Here is a 19,662-nt window from a genome sequence, read left to right on the forward strand (position 1 = left end):
AGAGATCAGAGGTGACATCACTGAGAATGTCTCCTATCCATCACCAGAGATCAGCGGTGACATCACTGAGAATGCCTCCTATCCATCACCAGAGATCAGCGGTGACATCACTGAGAATGCCTCCTATCCATCACCAGAGATCAGCGGTGACATCACTGAGAATGCCTCCTATCCATCACTAGAGATCAGAGGTGACATCACTGAGAATGGCTCCTATCCATCACCAGAGATCAGAGGTGACATCACTGAGAATGTCTCCTATCCATCACCAGAGATCAGCGGTGACATCACTGAGAATGCCTCCTATCCATCACCAGAGATCAGCGGTGACATCACTGAGAATGCCTCCTATCCATCACCAGAGATCTGCGGTGACATCACTGAGAATGTCTCCTATCCATCACCAGAGATCAGAGGTGACATCACTGAGAATGCCTCCTATCCATCACCAGAGATCAGCGGTGACATCACTGAGAATGTCTCCTATCCATCACTAAAGATCAGAGGTGACATCACTGAGAATGTCTCCTATCCATCACCAGAGATCAGTGGTGACATCACTGAGAATGTCTCCTATCCATCACCAGAGATCAGAGGTGACATCACTGAGAATGTCTCCTATCCATCACCAGAGATCAGCGGTGACATCACTGAGAATGCCTCCTATCCATCACCAGAGATCAGAGGTGACATCACTGAGAATGTCTCCTATCCATCACCAGAGATCAGCGGTGACATCACTGAGAATGCCTCCTATCCATCACCAGAGATCAGCGGTGACATCACTGAGAATGCCTCCTATCCATCACCAGAGATCAGCGGTGACATCACTGAGAATGCCTCCTATCCATCACCAGAGATCAGAGGTGACATCACTGAGAATGCCTCCTATCCATCACTAGAGATCAGAGGTGACATCACTGAGAATGCCTCCTATCCATCACCAGAGATCAGCGGTGACATCACTGAGAATGCCTCCTATCCATCACCAGAGATCAGCGGTGACATCACTGAGAATGCCTCCTATCCATCACCAGAGATCAGAGGTGACATCACTGAGAATGCCTCCTATCCATCACCAGAGATCAGAGGTGACATCACTGAGAATGCCTCCTATCCATCACCGGAGATCAGCGGTGACATCACTGAGAATGTCTCCTATCCATCACCAGAGATCAGCGGTGACATCACTGAGAATGCCTCCTATCCATCACCAGAGATCAGAGGTGACATCACTGAGAATGTCTCCTATCCATCACTAAAGATCAGAGGTGACATCACTGAGAATGTCTCCTATCCATCACCAGAGATCAGTGGTGACATCACTGAGAATGTCTCCTATCCATCACCAGAGATCAGAGGTGACATCACTGAGAATGTCTCCTATCCATCACCAGAGATCAGAGGTGACATCACTGAGAATGCCTCCTATCCATCACTAGAGATCAGAGGTGACATCACTGAGAATGCCTCCTATCCATCACTAGAGATCAGAGGTGACATCACTGAGAATGCCTCCTATCCATCACCAGAGATCAGCGGTGACATCACTGAGAATGTCTCCTATCCATCACCAGAGATCAGAGGTGACATCACTGAGAATGCCTCCTGTCCATCACCAGAGATCAGCGGTGACATCACTGAGAATGTCTCCTATCCATCACCAGAGATCAGCGGTGACATCACTGAGAATGCCTCCTATCCATCACCAGAGATCAGCGGTGACATCACTGAGAATGTCTCCTATCCATCACCAGAGATCAGCGGTGACATCACTGAGAATGTCTCCTATCCATCACCAGAGATCAGCGGTGACATCACTGAGAATGCCTCCTATCCATCACCAGAGATCAGCGGTGACATCAGTGAGAATGTCTCCTATCCATCACCAGAGATCAGCGGTGACATCACTGAGAATGTCTCCTATCCATCACCAGAGATCAGCGGTGACATCACTGAGAATGCCTCCTATCCATCACCAGAGATCAGAGGTGACATCACTGAGAATGTCTCCTATCCATCACCAGAGATCAGCGGTGACATCACTGAGAATGCCTCCTATCCATCACCAGAGATCAGCGGTGACATCACTGAGAATGCCTCCTATCCATCACCAGAGATCAGCGGTGACATCACTGAGAATGCCTCCTATCCATCACCAGAGATCAGAGGTGACATCACTGAGAATGCCTCCTATCCATCACTAGAGATCAGAGGTGACATCACTGAGAATGCCTCCTATCCATCACCAGAGATCAGCGGTGACATCACTGAGAATGCCTCCTATCCATCACCAGAGATCAGAGGTGACATCACTGAGAATGCCTCCTATCCATCACCAGAGATCAGCAGTGACATCACTGAGAATGCCTCCTATCCATCACCAGAGATCAGCGGTGACATCACTGAGAATGCCTCCTATCCATCACCAGAGATCAGCGGTGACATCACTGAGAATGTCTCCTATCCATCACTAGAGATCAGCGGTGACATCACTGAGAATGCCTCCTATCCATCACTAGAGATCAGCGGTGACATCACTGAGAATGCCTCCTATCCATCACCGGAGATCAGCGGTGACATCACTGAGAATGTCTCCTATACTGGTGGTGATATCACTGATCACTCTTTAGATTTGGGGCGCTCGTAGATTACTGCCATGATTCAGGACATACATCTCACTAGGAGGTTGACAGTCTTCTTCGCGGGGTTCCCCACATTGTTGATGGCCGTACAGTTATAAAATCCGGAATCTTCAGCTCGGATGTTCCATATTGTCAGATTTCCCCCTTTACTGACGCTGTTGGGTGGCATTGGTTTTGGGGCGTGAGACCAGACAGCTTTTGGTGGGGGGTCGCCTCCGGTAAGTGTGCACTGCATAGTGATGTTTTCTCCAGGGTTCACCACTAATGTCTCATTCACTGACATCTTGAGAGTAGGAGGAGCTGCACAGAGAAAGAGAGAGAGAAGGATGAGAAGACAAAGATATGAGCAGGAAAATATCTGACACCATGATGTGTGATAAAATGTCAGGACAAGTCATGAATTCAGAAACAGCCCAGATGATGTCAATTACCAAAACCAAAGACCTCACCTACTTTAATTAAATTACAGTGTTAAATTATGTGTATAATTACATTATAATGTAATTATAATATTTAATGTATACACAAGAATATAACTACTATAATACTGCTCCTATGTACAAGAATATAACTACTATAATACTGCTCCTATGTACAAGAATATAACTGCTATAATACTGCTCCTATGTACAAGAATATAACTACTATAATACTGCTCCTATGTACAAGAATATAACTACTATAATACTGCTCCTATGTACAAGAATATCTACTATAATACTGCTCCTATGTACAAGAATATAACTACTATAATACTGCCCCTATGTACAAGAATATAACTACAATAATACTGCCCCCTATGTACAAGAATATAACTACTATAATACTGCTCCTATGTACAAGAATATAACTACTATAATACTGCTCCCTATGTACAAGAATATAACTACAATAACACTGCCCCCTATGTATGTAAGGGCGGGTGAGGGTGGTAGTCATGGCTGAGAGTAAACCCTGTATCACACCCTGGCCTCCTCTCACAATACAATAATGTCTTTCCTTCTGCATACCTGTGTTCTGGGTCTCCGCGCCGTCAGGGTACACCCTGGGCTGCCGGAGGCTCCATGTCAACGGTACCGCACAAAGGGAGACACAGTCCAGCTCAACTTTAACAACTACAGCCTTACTTGGTTCTTTACGCACATCCATGTTCTTTCCAGCATCAACATCAGGTTTCACAATGTGCAACTCCTCTTCTGTCCCTGCCCTCCTCTCTCTGTCGCTAAGCTCGCTTCCGGGACGGACTGAAACTTTTGATTCCTCAGCGTCGTCTCTGCTCAGCCTTACTCTATTTGGGGACTCCCTCAGTCGTTTCGCACTGGTTCTGAGGGCTTCAGCCCACGCAATAAGCTGCCACATGATGAGCGACCTGCCCTTACTGCTTAGCCTATTCTAGCAACTGCAGTCCCACTAATACTGCACCACTAGCACTGTTGCTGTTGCTCCTTCTGATGAGGTCCTGGCCAGGGATGCTAAATGCCTGAGCCTTATACTTCTCCAACGTTGCGTAGCACGGTGTTGCCCAGGGCTAGTTAGCCCAAGTGAGCTGAACGGGCACCCTGGCTCCAACTGAGATCTATAAAGAAGTCCTTCCTGCCTTACCCACCCTGCCCCTCCTATTTAACTATTTACAACGCTATAACTACACCTATAATGTACCCCATCTTGTGGCTAACTTTGGGTACTACACTCACCCTACCAGTACAATGACATTACACATATATATTACATGGATATACAATGTATATACATACAGCAGAAAGAAATACAACCGGGACGTCACTTAAGGGGTTAGCGAGAGACGATGGACTTTACAACCTCTTACACTCCCCATTCCTTTTAACATGGTTGTCCCCAACCATAACATTTTTAATATTTACACATAATATCAGGGAGGAATATGGAGAACTGCTTTGACTCAATATGAGCTGAGTCAGTAAGTCTCTAAAGGAAGTTGGCCCCCTTCCTTTAAATATGGTGCTTCAGTACCCAGTCCTGCTTTCCAGCAGAAGGGGCGCAATGAGCACAACAGAAAATAACATGAGTCCATGCTCTAAACGGGAACACCTGGCTCACAGTCCTCCAGGTCAACAACACCGATTGTCCAAGGCATGTTTCAAATTATTAATCCCCTTTTTTATTATTATGACCGTCTTTAGTCATTCTATCCCCCCATCCTTTGGGGATGATCAGAGCTTCTCTTGCCCATAAGGACGCAGAACAGTCCTTCAGAAAATGTCTCTGTGCAACGAGCACAACAATATACAACAGAAAGTTTGTTCGGTTTTTTTTTCAACTCACCGGCACGCGTCCAGTGCCACTCTACTGGACCCGTTACGCTCCCGTGGACAGGCTGAAGGGGACTCTGCAGCCGCAGAGTCCATGGGCTGCCAAGATGCAGCAGAAGTAGAACCATAGGCAGGGGTGAAGGAAGCACAGGGTACCACCGATTCACATCTCGGGCCTGGATTCTTTTCCGAGCCGTCATCCTCGGTACATAAAGCAATAGCCACCGCATAGTAGCCTCGGGGGTAGTTCTCCCAATAAAAAGAGACCCGGTCCCTTTCACGTAAGGGTTTTCCAAATTTTATAGAGGAAGCATTGATATACACCTTGTCATTGGTGTCATCCTCCCATATAAACCCAAATCCCCGGTCAAGGTTGGTGTACATCAGTCAACCGTAAGTGCGGCGCTCTGCTAAGGTGCCCATCCCATACTGCCGCAGCTGGGCCCAGATTTCTTTTTCCCACTGCTTTTTGCCCGCAATCACATTCGCTATCCAGGCGGACTGCTCAGATGTAGGAAAAGGGCCCTTCTCGGTGGGGTAGCAATGTGAGGTGCCCAGCGCTAGGTCCACACCGGACGGGGCCTTGGCCTCTTGTCCATGATGGCCACAGGAGAGATCAAGAGGCTCAGTTGCGGAGGCGGAACACCAGTGGTTCGTCTGGCTAGGTGGAGCAAGCGGCAAGGGGGCAGCCTTTTGGGGTCACAGGCTGCAATAGACTCACCACAGTGGATCTCGGTAGTCCTGCTTCTACCGTCCCGCATATGATGTATCCCTCCACGGACGCTGCGAGGCCCTCTGGCTCCCGATGACGCAGTTCCGGCCGGATCATATCTTCTGGTTTAGGCTCCGCCAGGGAATATGGTCCCTGTCGACGCTGCAATGATGGCTCCGGGTACATAGGTTCTGGCTCTTCAAGCTGTTCTGGTCGTCATGGACGTCTCAGCTCCGTGTCTCGTGGCTCTTGCCGAGGAGGTTCCTGCTCCGTTGGGCCTTGTCGCTCTGGTTCTCACGAACGGTGTTATGGCTCTGGCAGCCACCTGGGTCCTTCGGTTTCAGGTACAGGGTGCACTCCAGCCGCATCGCTTCTCTGTCACCCGGGTTGGGTCCGCTCCTCCTCCTGCCACCATTTCCACTCGATGTGGCCTAATCCTGTGTAGTGTAGTGCTCAAGAGTGATGCATTGCTGCAGACGCAGGGTCCCATAATGGCGCCAGAGAGCTGCACCCAAGGTCCTCTTCTGGGCCCCACCCGTTCCCGGGTGCGGTCGCTTCTGGCCGCTCCACCCATTTCCTAGCCAGCAGTTTAAGCAAGCGAGGTGCTATCTGCCCCCGATGAATCTTCTGGAGGAGGGACGAGGGTCATCACCTGACAGATTTTCGCGCCATCACAGCACTGTCACGCCCACGAAGGGCGGAATCACAGTAGATGTCTTCTTCGTTGGTGCCATACTTCGCCATCTTCGTCACAATCAAGTTGTCAGGCAAATTTGTTATTCCAGTCACATTTAAAGTGCCAGTCTCTCCTTTCCTCGCAATTCCTTCACCTTACAAGGTGTTAGTAGATACAGCGGGGATACTTGTCACTTGTCTCAAACATGGTCATCTCTCTCGGCATTCTCACGCTCACGGCCGACTACACCAAGTGTAAGGGTGGGCCTGGGCAGTAGTCATAGCTGAGAGCAAACCCTGTATCACACCCTGGCCTCCGCTCACAAAACAATCATGTCTTTCCTTCTGCATACCTGTGTTCTGGGTCTCCGCGCCGTCAAGAGTCCATCCTGGGCTGCCGGAGGCTCCTTGTCGATGGTACAGCGCAAAGGGAGACACAGTCCAGCTCAACAACAGCCTTACTTGGTTCTTTACGCAGCACATGCATGTTCTTTCCAGCATCAACATCAAGTTTCACAACGTGCAACTCCTCTTCTTTCCCTGTCCTTCTCTCTCTGTCACTAAGCTCGCTTCCGGGACGGATAGTACCTCTTGATCCCTCAGCGTCTTCTATGCTCAGCCTTACTCCATTTAGGGAATCCCTCAGCCGTTTCGCCCTGGTTCTAAGGGCATTAGCCCACGTAATAAGCTGCCATATAATGAGCGACCTGCTCGTACTGCTTAGCCTTTTATAGCAACTGCAGTCCCACTAATACTGCACCGCTAGCACTGTTGCTGTTGCTCCTTCTAATGAGGTCCTGGCCAGGGATGCTATATGGCTGGGCCTTATACTTCTCCAATGTTGCGTGGCACGGTGTTGCCCGGGGCTAGTTAGCCCAAGTGAGCTGAACGGGCACCCTGGCCCCAATTGAGATCTATAAGGAAGTCCACCTGCCTTATCCACTGTGCCCGTCCTATTTAACTATTTACAACTCTATAACTACACCTATAATGTACCCCATCTTGAGGCTAACTTTGGGTACTACACTCACCCTACCAGTACAATGACATTAAACACAGGGCCGTATTTGCCACTAGGCACTTGAGGGCAGGTGTCTAGGGCGGGACGATGCGAGGGAGCGGCACATGAGCAAGTTTTTTGTTCGTTTTTTTTTTTTAAATTAAAGTCCGGGGTCTCCTGCCTCCCACCACCTCACCCCACCCCCCGTGTGCCCACCAGCCCACTTAAGGACGTCATACTCACCCTACTCCAGCGATGACTGGTCTCAGCGCCTGCAGCTCGTCCTGTGTGAGTGGTCACGTGGTACCGCTCATTAAGGTGATGAATATGGACGCATATTCATCACCTTAATGAGCGGTACCACGTGACCGATCACGCAGGAAGACGCTGCCGCACCGGGACAGAGATGGAGGGATGTTCGGCGCGGTGTGGGAAAGGTGAATATGACAGCCAGGGAGGACGGGGGAGAGAATAAAGGAGGGTGGATGGAGGACGGGAGGAGGATGGGGGAGCGAGCCACGCATGCAAGATGGGAGTGGGAGGGGAGGAAAGCTGAGCCATTCATTCAAGATGGGAGGGGGGGAGCTGAGCTGAGCCATTCATACAAGATTGGGGGAAGCTGAGCCATTCATACAAGATGGGAGGGGGGAGGGAAGCTGAGCCATTCATACAAGATGGGAGTGGGGGGAAGCTGAGCTGAGCCATTCATACAACATGGGAGGGGGGGAAGCTGAGCCATTCATACAAGATGGGAGGGGGGAAGCTGAGCTGAGCCATTCATACAAGTTAGGAGGGGGGAAGCTGAGCTGAGCCATTCATACAAGATGCGAGGGGGGGAAGCTGAGCCATTAATACAAGATGGGAGTGGGGAAGCTGAGCTGAGCCATTCATACAAGAAAGGAGGGGGGAAGCTGAGCTGAGCCATTCATACAAGATGGGAGGGGGGAGCTGAGCCATTCATACAAGATGGGAGGGGGGAGCTGAGCCATACATACAAGATGGGAGGGGGGAAGCTGAGCCATACATACAAGATGGGAGGGGGGGAAGCTGAGCCATTCATACAAGATGGGGGGGAAGCTGAGCCATTCATACAAGATGGGAAGGGGGGAAGCTGAGCCATTCATACAAGATGGGAAGGGGGGAAGCTGAGCCATTCATACAAGATGGGAGGGGGGAAGCTGAGCCATTCATACAAGATGGGGGGAAGCTGAGCCATACATACAAGATGGGAGGGGGGGAAGCTGAGCCATTCATACAAGATGGGAGGGGGGAGCTGAGCCATTCATACAAGATGGGAGGGGGGAGCTGAGCCATACATACAAGATGGGAGGGGGGAAGCTGAGCCATTCATACAAGATGGGGGGGAAGCTGAGCCATACATACAAGATGGGAGGGGGGGAAGCTGAGCCATTCATACAAGATGGGAGGGGGGAAGCTGAGCCATACATACAAGATGGGAGGGGGGGAAGCTGAGCCATTCATACAAGATGGGGGGGAAGCTGAGCCATTCATACAAGATGGGAAGGGGGGAAGCTGAGCCATTCATACAAGATGGGAGGGGGGAAGCTGAGCCATTCATACAAGATGGGAAGGGGGGAAGCTGAGCCATTCATACAAGATGGGAGGGGGGAAGCTGAGCCATTCATACAAGATGGGAGGGGGGAAGCTGAGCCATTCATACAAGATGGGGGGAAGCTGAGCCATACATACAAGATGGGAGGGGGGGAAGCTTAGCCATTCATACAAGATGGGAAGGGGGAAGCTGAGCCATTCATACAAGATGGGGGGAAGCTGAGCCATTCATACAAGATGGGGGGAAGCTGAGCCATACATACAAGATGGGGGGGAAGCTGAGCCATACATACAAGATGGGGGGGAAGCTGAGCCATTCATACAAGATGGGGGGAAGCTGAGCCATACATACAAGATGGGAGGGGGGGATATTTGAGGACAGAAAATGAAGAGCAAAGGGGGAGATGGGGAAACAGTACAGGGGAATGGGTGGCATGTATGAGGAAACAGTACTGGGGAATGGGGGGCATGTATGAGAAAACAGTACTGGGGAATGGGGGGCATGTATGGGCAATGGGGGGTATGTATGAGGAAACAGTACGGGGGAATGGGGGGCATGTATGAGGAAACAGTACTGGGGAATGGGGGCATGTATGAGGAAACAGTACGGGGGAATGGGGGGCATGTATGAGGAAACAGTACTGGGCAATGGGGGCATGTATGAGGAAACAGTACGGGGAATGGGGGGCATATATGAGGAAACAGTATGGGGGATGGGTGCAGACAGCATGGGGAGCAAATGGGGGAATGTATGCGGACACAGTAGCGATGTGAAAAATTTATGTGGACAGAGCACGGGGAGTGAGGGTGATGGGATGTGTGCAGACACAGTATGGGGAGTCAGGTGAGCAGGCAGTATAGAAAGTGAGGGGGTAAATATATGAGGAGACAATATGGTGAACAGGAGGGATGTTAGAGGAGACAGTATGAGGAGGGAGGGGAATAGTGTGATGAGACAGTATGGGGGGACAAAAGTGAGTGGGCACAGAATAGAAACTGAGTAGTGGGTTCGTAGCATGGGGGACAATATACCAAGGAGGGGGAGTGTGATGAGAGTACAGTATAAATACTGGGCCCTATAGGGGGGGGACACAGTATGAGAGGACAGTGTGAAGAGGGGGCCGGTATAGAAAGGAGAGGTCAGTGTGAAGAGCATGTACCATAAGAGGGACAGTGTGGGGGTCATATTTTGTGCAGACAATATAGTGAGGGGCAATTTTTTATTCAGGAGCATTATAATGACACTTGTATCTTTAAGGGCGTCATGTGGAGATTTTCTGCAAAAGAGCGGAGAAGATGGAAGTCTGCAGAGACGGCTGTGGATGAGAAAACTCATCATGGGGTCTGGACAAGATGAAGAAAAGAAGAACGACTCCAGAGGCGACGTCATCTATAAGGTACCTGGATGTAAATGTTATTTGTGATACTGACTAAGGGTACTGTCACACCGTGCTATTTTTGTCGCTACGACGGCACGATCCGTGACGTCGCAGCGTCGTATGAGTATCGCTCCAGCGTCGTAGACTGCGGTCACACTGTGCAATCACGGCGCTGGAGCGATGCCGAGGTTCGCTGGTAACCAGGGTAAACATCGGGTTACTAAGCGCAGGGCCGCGTTTAGTAACCCGATGTTTACCGTGGTTACCAGCGTAAAAGTAAAAAAAAAAAAACCGTACATACTGACCATCTGATGTCCGTCAGGTCCCTTGCAGTCTGCTTCCCGCTCTGACTGAGTGCAGCCGTACAGTGAGAGCAGAGCGCAGCAGTGACGTCACCGCTGTGATCTGCTCTCACTTTCCGGCCGGCGCTCACAGTCAGAGCGGGAAGCAGACTGCAAGGGACCTGACGGACATCACATGGTGAGTATGTACGGTTTGTTTTTTTTTACTTTTACGCTGGTAACCACGGTAAACATCGGGTTACTAAGCGCGGCCCTGCGCTTAGTAACCCGATGTTTACCCTGGTTACAAGCGAACGCATCGCTGGATCGCTGTCACACACAACGATCCAGCGATGTCAGCGGGAGATCCAGCGACGAAAGAAAGTTTCAAACGATCTGCTACGACGTACGATTCTCAGCAGGGTCCCTGATCGCTGCTGCGTGTCAGACACAGCGATATCGTAACGATATCGCTAGAACGTCACGAATCGTACCGTCGTAGCGATCGTAATTGCACTGTGTGACAGTACCCTAATTCTCATGTTTTTATTTATGTTAGGAGCATTAAAGGGGATGTCCAGGTTTGTGATGAGTCTGCAGTCATTCCTTGTGACTGCAGACTTCTGAGTTCTCACAGTGCGCCCTGCACGCTGTCAGGATTCTCTCGTGCCGGCGGTTTACATACATGCGGTCATGTGCTGACTAGACATATGTGGCCTCCGTCAATGATAATGAACTGAGCGAGGCCGGGCACGTCTAGTCGGAATGTGGTCAGAGGTATACAAATCCCATGCTTGTGCTGACATGACCGTCCACCGGCAAGGGAAAATCTTAGAAGTGTGCAGTGCATTAGTTGTGAGAATTCAGAAGCTGCGATGTCAGGATTCAGCTCTGCAGGTTCCAATAGTCGTCACATGGACACTTCACTCATATGCGACTTTTACACTTATGGTCCTGTGACAACGAGCTTCTCTTCTGCTTTTCTCAGTTTTTCACTGAACATTGGGAGCATTAGGGAGAGGAGCTCGTGGGTACATGACTAAGTGTGAAAATCGCATATGTCCTTGGCGGAGGGGGGGCGCCAAAATTAATTCTTGCCCCAGGTGCCAGAAACCCTAGATACACCTCTGCCGGTATGCTACTGCGAGCTGTGGTTACCGGGTCCGGTGGAGGGAGGTCTGTGCACAGCGCAGCACAGGCAGTGAGGCAGGGACTGAGGGTGTGAGAGAATGGAGACCCAGAGACTGCCCGACCCAGTCTACGCCGTAGCCTGGAGCCTCATTATCAGAGGAATATGTCAGGTAATACATTGTTTTTCTAAAGCTTTATAGTGTAGTTTTAGGTCAGAGAGGGATGAGCTAGCAAGGTGCAGGGACAGGTAGTGATGGCTACTTGCGGACATGTGCGGCACTTGCGGTGAGACACACTGCTAGCAGCGTTTTATTCCATTGCTGCAAGTACCGCATTTGCCAGATCGCCCGCAAGTCCCATAGGGAATGAATGAGGCCGAACGCAGTGTTGCCGTAAGTGATCCATTACGCGGCAGATGTCTCCCATATATAAAGGCTGAGGGTTGCAGTATTATTTATATGTGACGGCCCTGTGGTGTGATATCATTAGACAGCGGGCGCTTGGTGCTCGGGGGTGTGTGAGGAGGCGAGTGCTCGGGGGTGTGTGAGGAGGCGAGTGCTCGGGGGTGTGCGAGGAGGCGAGTGCTCGGGGGGGTGTGAGGAGGCGAGTGCTCGGGGGTGTGTGAGGAGGCGAGTGCTCGGGGGTGTGTGAGGAGGCGAGTGCTCGGGGGTGTGTGAGGAGGTGAGTGCTCGGGGGTGTGTGAGGAGGCGAGTGCTCGGGGGTGTGTGAGGAGGTGAGTGCTCGGGGGTGTGTGAGGAGGCGAGTGCTCGGGGGTGTGTGAGGAGGCGAGTGCTCGGGGGTGTGTGAGGAGGCGAGTGCTCGGGGGTGTGTGAGGAGGCGAGTGCTCGGGGGTGTGTGAGGAGGCGAGTGCTCGGGGGTGTGTGAGGAGGCGAGTGCTCGGGGGGGTGTGAGGAGGCGAGTGCTCGGGGGTGTGTGAGGAGGCGAGTGCTCGGGGGTGTGTGAGGAGGCGAGTGCTCGGGGGTGTGTGAGGAGGCGAGTGCTCGGGGGTGTGTGAGGAGGTGAGTGCTCGGGGGTGTGTGAGGAGGCGAGTGCTCGGGGGTGTGTGAGGAGGCGAGTGCTCGGGGGGGTGTGAGGAGGCGAGTGCTCGGGGGTGTGTGAGGAGGCGAGTGCTCGGGGGTGTGTGAGGAGGCGAGTGCTCGGGAGCGCGGCGCCTCCTCTGGTCGCTCTCTTGGCTGTTGATATTGTGAGTATTTCCTGGCACTTGCAGTGCTCACATTTGTGTTACTTGCAATCATCCAGATCGCGCTTTGCCCCTCGGGGGTCTCATAGAAGCTTCAATTAAAAGTAGAATCCGTTGTTTTAATTTGGTGTTTGCGGAACATATGACAGAGGTGGAGCGAGAGTCGTCCATCATTGTAGAGAACGTCACCCCCAGCCGGGAGCTGCGCAGATTGTGCTTTGCATGCAGAATGCATCGGATCGGGGCCTGCGCGCTGCCATGTGGCGGTGGGATAAGTGCCTGTACCCGCTGGTGGCGGCTCTGGAGGATCGTTACACTGGATTTGGAGCGGTGCACGCGGCGTCCCCCATGATCCGCTCCTGCTGTTGTTGGAGCTGCGCTGGAGGGCGAACAGGTGTTGTGGAAGTCAGAGAACAGGTAGGGCCCAAATACAGCATTAACCCCTCTGATGCCACGGCAGGGTACGCACATAGGAGCTCGGAACGCGCACTCGGGACGTCTGACCGGCACCTTCGTGTCATTCTCACATTTCTCATCAATCTCTGATATTTTCGCCGATCATCAGCTGATTTAGATTTCCAACATTTTGTAAGATCCCAAACCAGTTAACCCCTTGTATCCTGGCCCTTCGGGTGGATCAGCAGGTGGACACATCAATGTGCTTCCCTCTGCCGCAATCTTACAAGATGTCCTTTTGGGTCCTTTCTATTTTGCAGTTATTCCCAGCGTCACCTTATTCTTCACCCAGCACAGAAACTGTTAATATACAGACTAACATCTAGTTTCTTGCATCCTTGTGTCTGTTTTTATCACTGTCTGCTCTTGAGTCCTATTCTCATCTGTTAACACTTCCTTTCCCAGCTGCACTTGCTTCTCCCCAGTGCTGCACCCTCCCCTCTTCTGTGCTCACTTTTCTCAGTTCTCATTCAGTGTGGAGTTCACCCTTTGCCTCGGTGCAGGGTCTGCTCCTGTGCAGAACCCACCTGGCCGATTTCATCTCCTCCAATCCACATGGGTGCAGATGTCTGTGGGGTTTTACATAGTTGCTACCTGGTTTCCAGCAGAACTCTACTCTGCCGCACAACAGAAGCTTGTAAACATTAGGGAGAGCGGAGCTGAGTTTGTTGCCTGGTGCTGACAGATCAGTTTTGTGAAACTGCAAATGCCCCTGTCTAGATACATACAGCAGAAGAGATCCTCTGTCATTTGCATTAATAGAGCGACATTTGGTGTTTCACATCACTGGTCTCTCTGCAGCAGGCACCAAACACAGTTAATCTAATCTCTACCCCCGTACACAGAGCCCCATCCTGCAGTGTGTGATCTCAGCCCCAAGCCCCTTCATGCAATACGCAGCCCTCTCCTGCAGTACATCTCTCCTCTCAGCCTACACGAAGAGCTTACTATCACCGGTGTCAAAAATCAGAAATTCTCACAAATACCTAAGAAAACAAAGGGTAGACACAGGCCCAACGTTCCTGGTAACAATATCCGCAATGAAAAATGCACACAAAATTCACATGGAAAATGAATAAAGCACTCTAGTCAATGCATTTGGCATAACAATCCTTAATCATGACTGTCCTCTCACTCCCCTGTATACAGAGCCCCATCCTGCAGTGTAAGCTCTCAGAGCCCCATTCCAGGGCAGGAGAGGCCAGTACTGCCTTCAAAGCATGTGGAAACATGCATTGGACTGCAATCGCCCATATCCTGTTCTCGCTCATGGGACCTCTTCTGTCGGCGTTCTCCCCTGCCCCATTCTGCAGTACATCATTCCTTTCAGCCTCCTCCTAATGTGTATCTCTCCTCTCAGCCTCTCTATACAAAGCTCCATCCTGCAGTACATTTATTTGCTTAGCCCTTGTATACAGCCCCATCCTGCAGCATATCCTCTCATCCCCTCTATACAAAGTTCCATCCTGCAGTATATGTCTTCGTTCAGCCCCTCTCTGCAGTATATTTCTCCTCTCACACCCTGTATCAGCCCCCTTCCTGCAGTAAATGTCTTCTTAGCCCTTATATGCAGCCCCATCCTGCAGTATATCCTCTCAGCCCCTCTATACAGAGCCCCATCCTGCAGTATATCCTCTCAGCCCCTCTATAGAGAGCCCGATCCTGCAGTATATCTCTCCTCTCAGCCCCTCTATACAGAGCCCCATCCTGCAGTATATCCTCTCAGCCCCTCTATAGAGAGCCCCATCCTGCAGTATATCTCTCCTCTCAGCCCAATGTATACAGAGCCCCATCCTGCAGTATATCCTCTCAGCCCCTCTATAGAGAGCCCCATCCTGCAGTATATCTCTCCTCTCAGCCGCTCTATACAGAGCCCCATCCAGCATTATATCCTCTCAGCCCCTCTATAGAGAGCCCCATCCTGCAGTACATCTCTCCTCTCAGCCCCTCTATACAGAGCCCCATCCTGCAGTATATCCTCTCAGCCCCTGTATAGAGAGCCCCATCCTGCAGTATATCTCTCCTCTCAGCCCAGTGTATACAGTCCCATCTTGCAGTATATCCTCTCAGCCCCTCTATACAGAGCCCCATCCTGCAGTATATCTCTCCTCTCAGCCCCTCTATACAGAGCCCCATCCTGCAGTATATCCTCTCAGCCCCTCTATACAGAGCCCCATCCTGCAGTATATCCTCTCAGCCCCTCTATAGAGAGCCCCATCCTGCAGTATATCTCTCCTCTCAGCCCAATGTATACAGAGCCCCATCCTGCAGTATATCCTCTCAGCCCCTCTATAGAGAGCCCCATCCTGCAGTATATCTCTCCTCTCAGCCCCTCTATACAGAGCCCCATCCAGCATTATATCCTCTCAGCCCCTCTATAGAGCCCCATCCTGCAGTATATCCTCTCAGCCCCTCTATACAGAGCCCCATCCTGCAGTATATCCTCTCAGCCCCTGTATAGAGCCCCATCCAGCATTATATCCTCTCAGCCCCTCTATACAGAGCCCCATCCTGCAGTATATCCTCTCAGCCCCTCTATACAGAGCCCCATCCAGCATTATATCCTCTCAGCCCCTGTATAGAGAGCCCCATCCTGCAGTATATCTCTCCTCTCAGCCCAATGTATACAGTCCCATCTTGCAGCACATTGTTACAGCACACACCACAGCCTCCTGGTGTGAGTTCCCGCAGTGTAATGTGGGGGCTTCGTCCCTTTCTGTGACATCATCCCTTACAATAGAAGCTGTGGTATAGACATGTCTCAGGTTCAGTGGACATGGACAGCACTGCGCATGACCATCCATGAGCTGGAGCGATGGGCCATTTCCACAAGTAACTAGAGGATGAATTGAGCCTGGAGGAGATGTACATTATTATAAGACCACATTGTGATTTTGGAAAAACCCTTTAAATGAATGTATTTTGTGCTAAACATATCTTTTTTTCACTTGTAATGTTGCCACGTTTGGCTTTAACAGTTCGCGGTGTCTGACTGCAGGATGATGTCACGGAGGGTCTGTCACGGAGGGTCTGTCACGGAGGGTCTGTCACGGAGGGTCTGTCACGGAGGGTCTGCCAGCGAGCTTCTTCTGATGGAGAGTTTGTATCTCCGGTTTGAAGCTCTTCCATTCTGATTTAAAACACATTAAAGTTCAGATAAACTTTTAGAGGTCAGCCTAGAAAAAAGCAGATAAAAGCCTTACAAAACTCTCCGTAAAAAGCGCTCACTGACAGATTCTCAGTTAAATCATTAGCACCGTGCAGGGAGACAAAGAGCTTGTAAAAGCCAAAACGTGAAACATTTGTAGTGAACAACAAAAGCAAAAATGATTCTTAACCTAAAATACATGCATTTAATAAAACAAATGCCCCCTGAAGGCTTCCATGTCCTTGCCGACGGCGGACTTCATTTTCTCAGCCAGCCCCCTTCTGTTACATAGTTTTGTAATGTCTCGTCGTATTTCATGGTTCCATGTTTAATATACAGTGGGGCAAAAAAGTATTTAGTCAGTCAGCAATAGTGCAAGTTCCACCACTTAAAAAGATGAGAGGCGTCTGTAATTTACATCATAGTTAGACCTCAACTATGGGAGACAAACTGAGAAAAAAAAATCCAGAAAATCACATTGTCTGTTTTTTTATCATTTTATTTGCATATTATGGTGGAAAATAAGTATTTGGTCAGAAACAAAATTTCATCTCAATACTTTGTAATATATCCTTTGTTGGCAATGACAGAGGTCAAACGTTTTCTGTAAGTCTTCACAAGGTTGCCACACACTGTTGTTGGTATGTTGGCCCATTCCTCCATGCAGATCTCCTCTAGAGCAGTGATGGTTTTGGCTTTTCGCTTGGCAACACGGACTTTCAACTCCCTCCAAAGGTTTTCTATAGGGTTGAGATCTGGAGACTGGCTAGGCCACTCCAGGACCTTGAAATGCTTCTTACGAAGCCACTCCTTCATTGCCCTGGCGGTGTGCTTTGGATCATTGTCATGTTGAAAGACCCAGCCACGTTTCATCTTCAATGCCCTTGCTGATGGAAGGAGGTTTGCACTCAAAATCTCACGATACATGGCCCCATTCATTCTTTCATGTACCCGGATCAGTCGTCCTGGCCCCTTTGCAGAGAAACAGCCCCAAAGCATGATGTTTCCACCACCATGCTTTACAGTAGGTATGGTGTTTGATGGATGCAACTCAGTATTCTTTTTCCTCCAAACATGACAAGTTGTGTTTCTACCAAACAGTTCCAGTTTGGTTTCATCAGACCATAGGACATTCTCCCAAAACTCCTCTGGATCATCCAAATGCTCTCTAGCAAACTTCAGACGGGCCCGGACATGTACTGGCTTAAGCAGTGGGACACGTCTGGCACTGCAGGATCTGAGTCCATGGTGGCGTAGTGTGTTACTTATGGTAGGCCTTGTTACATTGGTCCCAGCTCTCTGCAGTTCATTCACTAGGTCCCCCCGCGTGGTTCTGGGATTTTTGCTCACCGTTCTTGTGATCATTCTGACCCCACGGGGTGGGATTTTGCGTGGAGCCCCAGATCGAGGGAGATTATCAGTGGTCTTGAATGTCTTCCATTTTCTAATTATTGCTCCCACTGTTGATTTCTTCACTCCAAGCTGGTTGGCTATTGCAGATTCAGTCTTCCCAGCCTGGTGCAGGGCTACAATTTTGTTTCTGGTGTCCTTTGACAGCTCTTTGGTCTTCACCATAGTGGAGTTTGGAGTCAGACTGTTTGAGGGTGTGCACAGGTGTCTTTTTATACTGATAACAAGTTTAAACAGGTGCCATTACTACAGGTAATGAGTGGAGGACAGAGGAGCCTCTCAAAGAAGAAGTTACAGGTCTGTGAGAGCCACAAATCTGGATTGTTTGTTTCTGACCAAATACTTATTCTCCACCATAATATGCAAATAAAATGATAAAAAAACAGACAATGTGATTTTCTGGATTTTTTTGTCTCAGTTTGTCTCCCATAGTTGAGGTCTACCTATGATGTAAATTACAGACGCCTCTCATCTTTTTAAGTGGTGGAACTTGCACTATTGCTGACTGACTAAATACTTTTTTGCCCCACTGTAAGAATCTGGTGATAATAAAGCAATGATGGGACGGCGGCTGCGCGGCGGAGATGGCGCCAGATTGATACCGCTCCCTGCACCAGCCGTCCGTAGCTTGGTATTTCGCTGGTTTCTCCTCGGTCCTGAGGCCACAGTCACGTTTTACAGTGTTTTGTCCCATAAACCACCCAGACGTCATATGTTATGAGCACCCCCCGCTCCGTGCCCCCCACGCCGCCCCCAGAGGCCGATCCTGTATTTGTGTCGCCTGCCAATAACCGCGGCTCGGGGTAATGGCCTCGGTCAGGTGGCAGCGCACTTTGCTCTCTCCCCGAGTGGCGCGGCGTTGGCCGCTAAGTACAAGTGACAGTTTAATGGGGTCCTGGTATAAGGCACTTCATTAGTCGCTGACTTCTTCAGGTCTTTGTTTCATCCTCCGGTGGAGGGTGGGGGAGGGGAGGTGGATTGAGACGCAGCGATCGACTTCTGCAATGTGCTCAGTTCTCTTCCGCGCCTCCGTCTCCCAGGACCAAGTAACCTGGCGATCAATAGCGCCGGTGATATCACTGCTGTCCGGAAACCCAGACACTAGAAAGGCTCGAAAGACGGCGGAAAAAAGGAAAGAAAAATCAGTGTTGTGACTCAGAAAATAAAAATTCACCAGTGAGAAGGCGGCTTTATGCTTCCCAGTGTTCGTGGGCCTGATCCAGCAGCGCGGGGGTCCCGCTAAGCCCCTGTTGCTTCTGATTCCCAGATTCTAGGGAGGAGGATCCGTATGGATGCACCATATGGCGGCACACGGATTGGATCCAGCTCCATAGCACAAAGCTGTAGGGACTGCGGAGCGCAGACGGCGGCGCATTGCTCTGCCGGATCAGAACATCTGCATGAAGCTTCCGCCTTCTCCCCGTGTTCTTTTCCCCCATGTGCCAAGAAAATCCTGAGGAGTTCATTAGAATCTGAGCACGAAATATGGAGATGAGAGTGAACCCGGCAGAGGCCGAGCAAAGCAGAGGCCGAGCAAAGCAGAGGCCGAGCAAAGCAGAGGCCGAGCCAGGCAGAGACGGAGCAAAGCAGAGGCCGAGCAAAGCAGAGGCCGAGCAAAGCAGAGACGGAGCCAGGCAGAGGCCGAGCAAAGCAGAGGCCGAGCCAGGCAGAGACGGAGCAAAGCAGAGGCCGAGCAAAGCAGAGGCCGAGCAAAGCAGAGGCCGAGCAAAGCAGAGGCCGAGCCAGGCAGAGACGGAGCAAAGC

General features: G+C 50.5%; 1 protein-coding gene across 4 annotated transcripts in view; it reads right to left on the bottom strand.

Moving 5' to 3' along the window:
• The window catches only part of MDGA1 (MAM domain containing glycosylphosphatidylinositol anchor 1), a 431,369-nt gene that overhangs the window by 159,020 nt on the left and 252,687 nt on the right, over positions 1-19,662 (bottom strand). For all 4 annotated transcript variants that reach the window (XM_077282003.1, XM_077282005.1, XM_077282004.1 and 1 more), the window contains one exon: positions 2,676-2,945. In XM_077282003.1, coding sequence (XP_077138118.1) covers positions 2,676-2,945 — 270 coding nt within the window. The remainder of the gene's footprint in view (positions 1-2,675; positions 2,946-19,662) is intronic.

The sequence above is a fragment of the Ranitomeya variabilis genome, chromosome 2, assembly GCF_051348905.1.
Source record: "Ranitomeya variabilis isolate aRanVar5 chromosome 2, aRanVar5.hap1, whole genome shotgun sequence".
NCBI lineage: Eukaryota > Metazoa > Chordata > Amphibia > Anura > Dendrobatidae > Ranitomeya > Ranitomeya variabilis.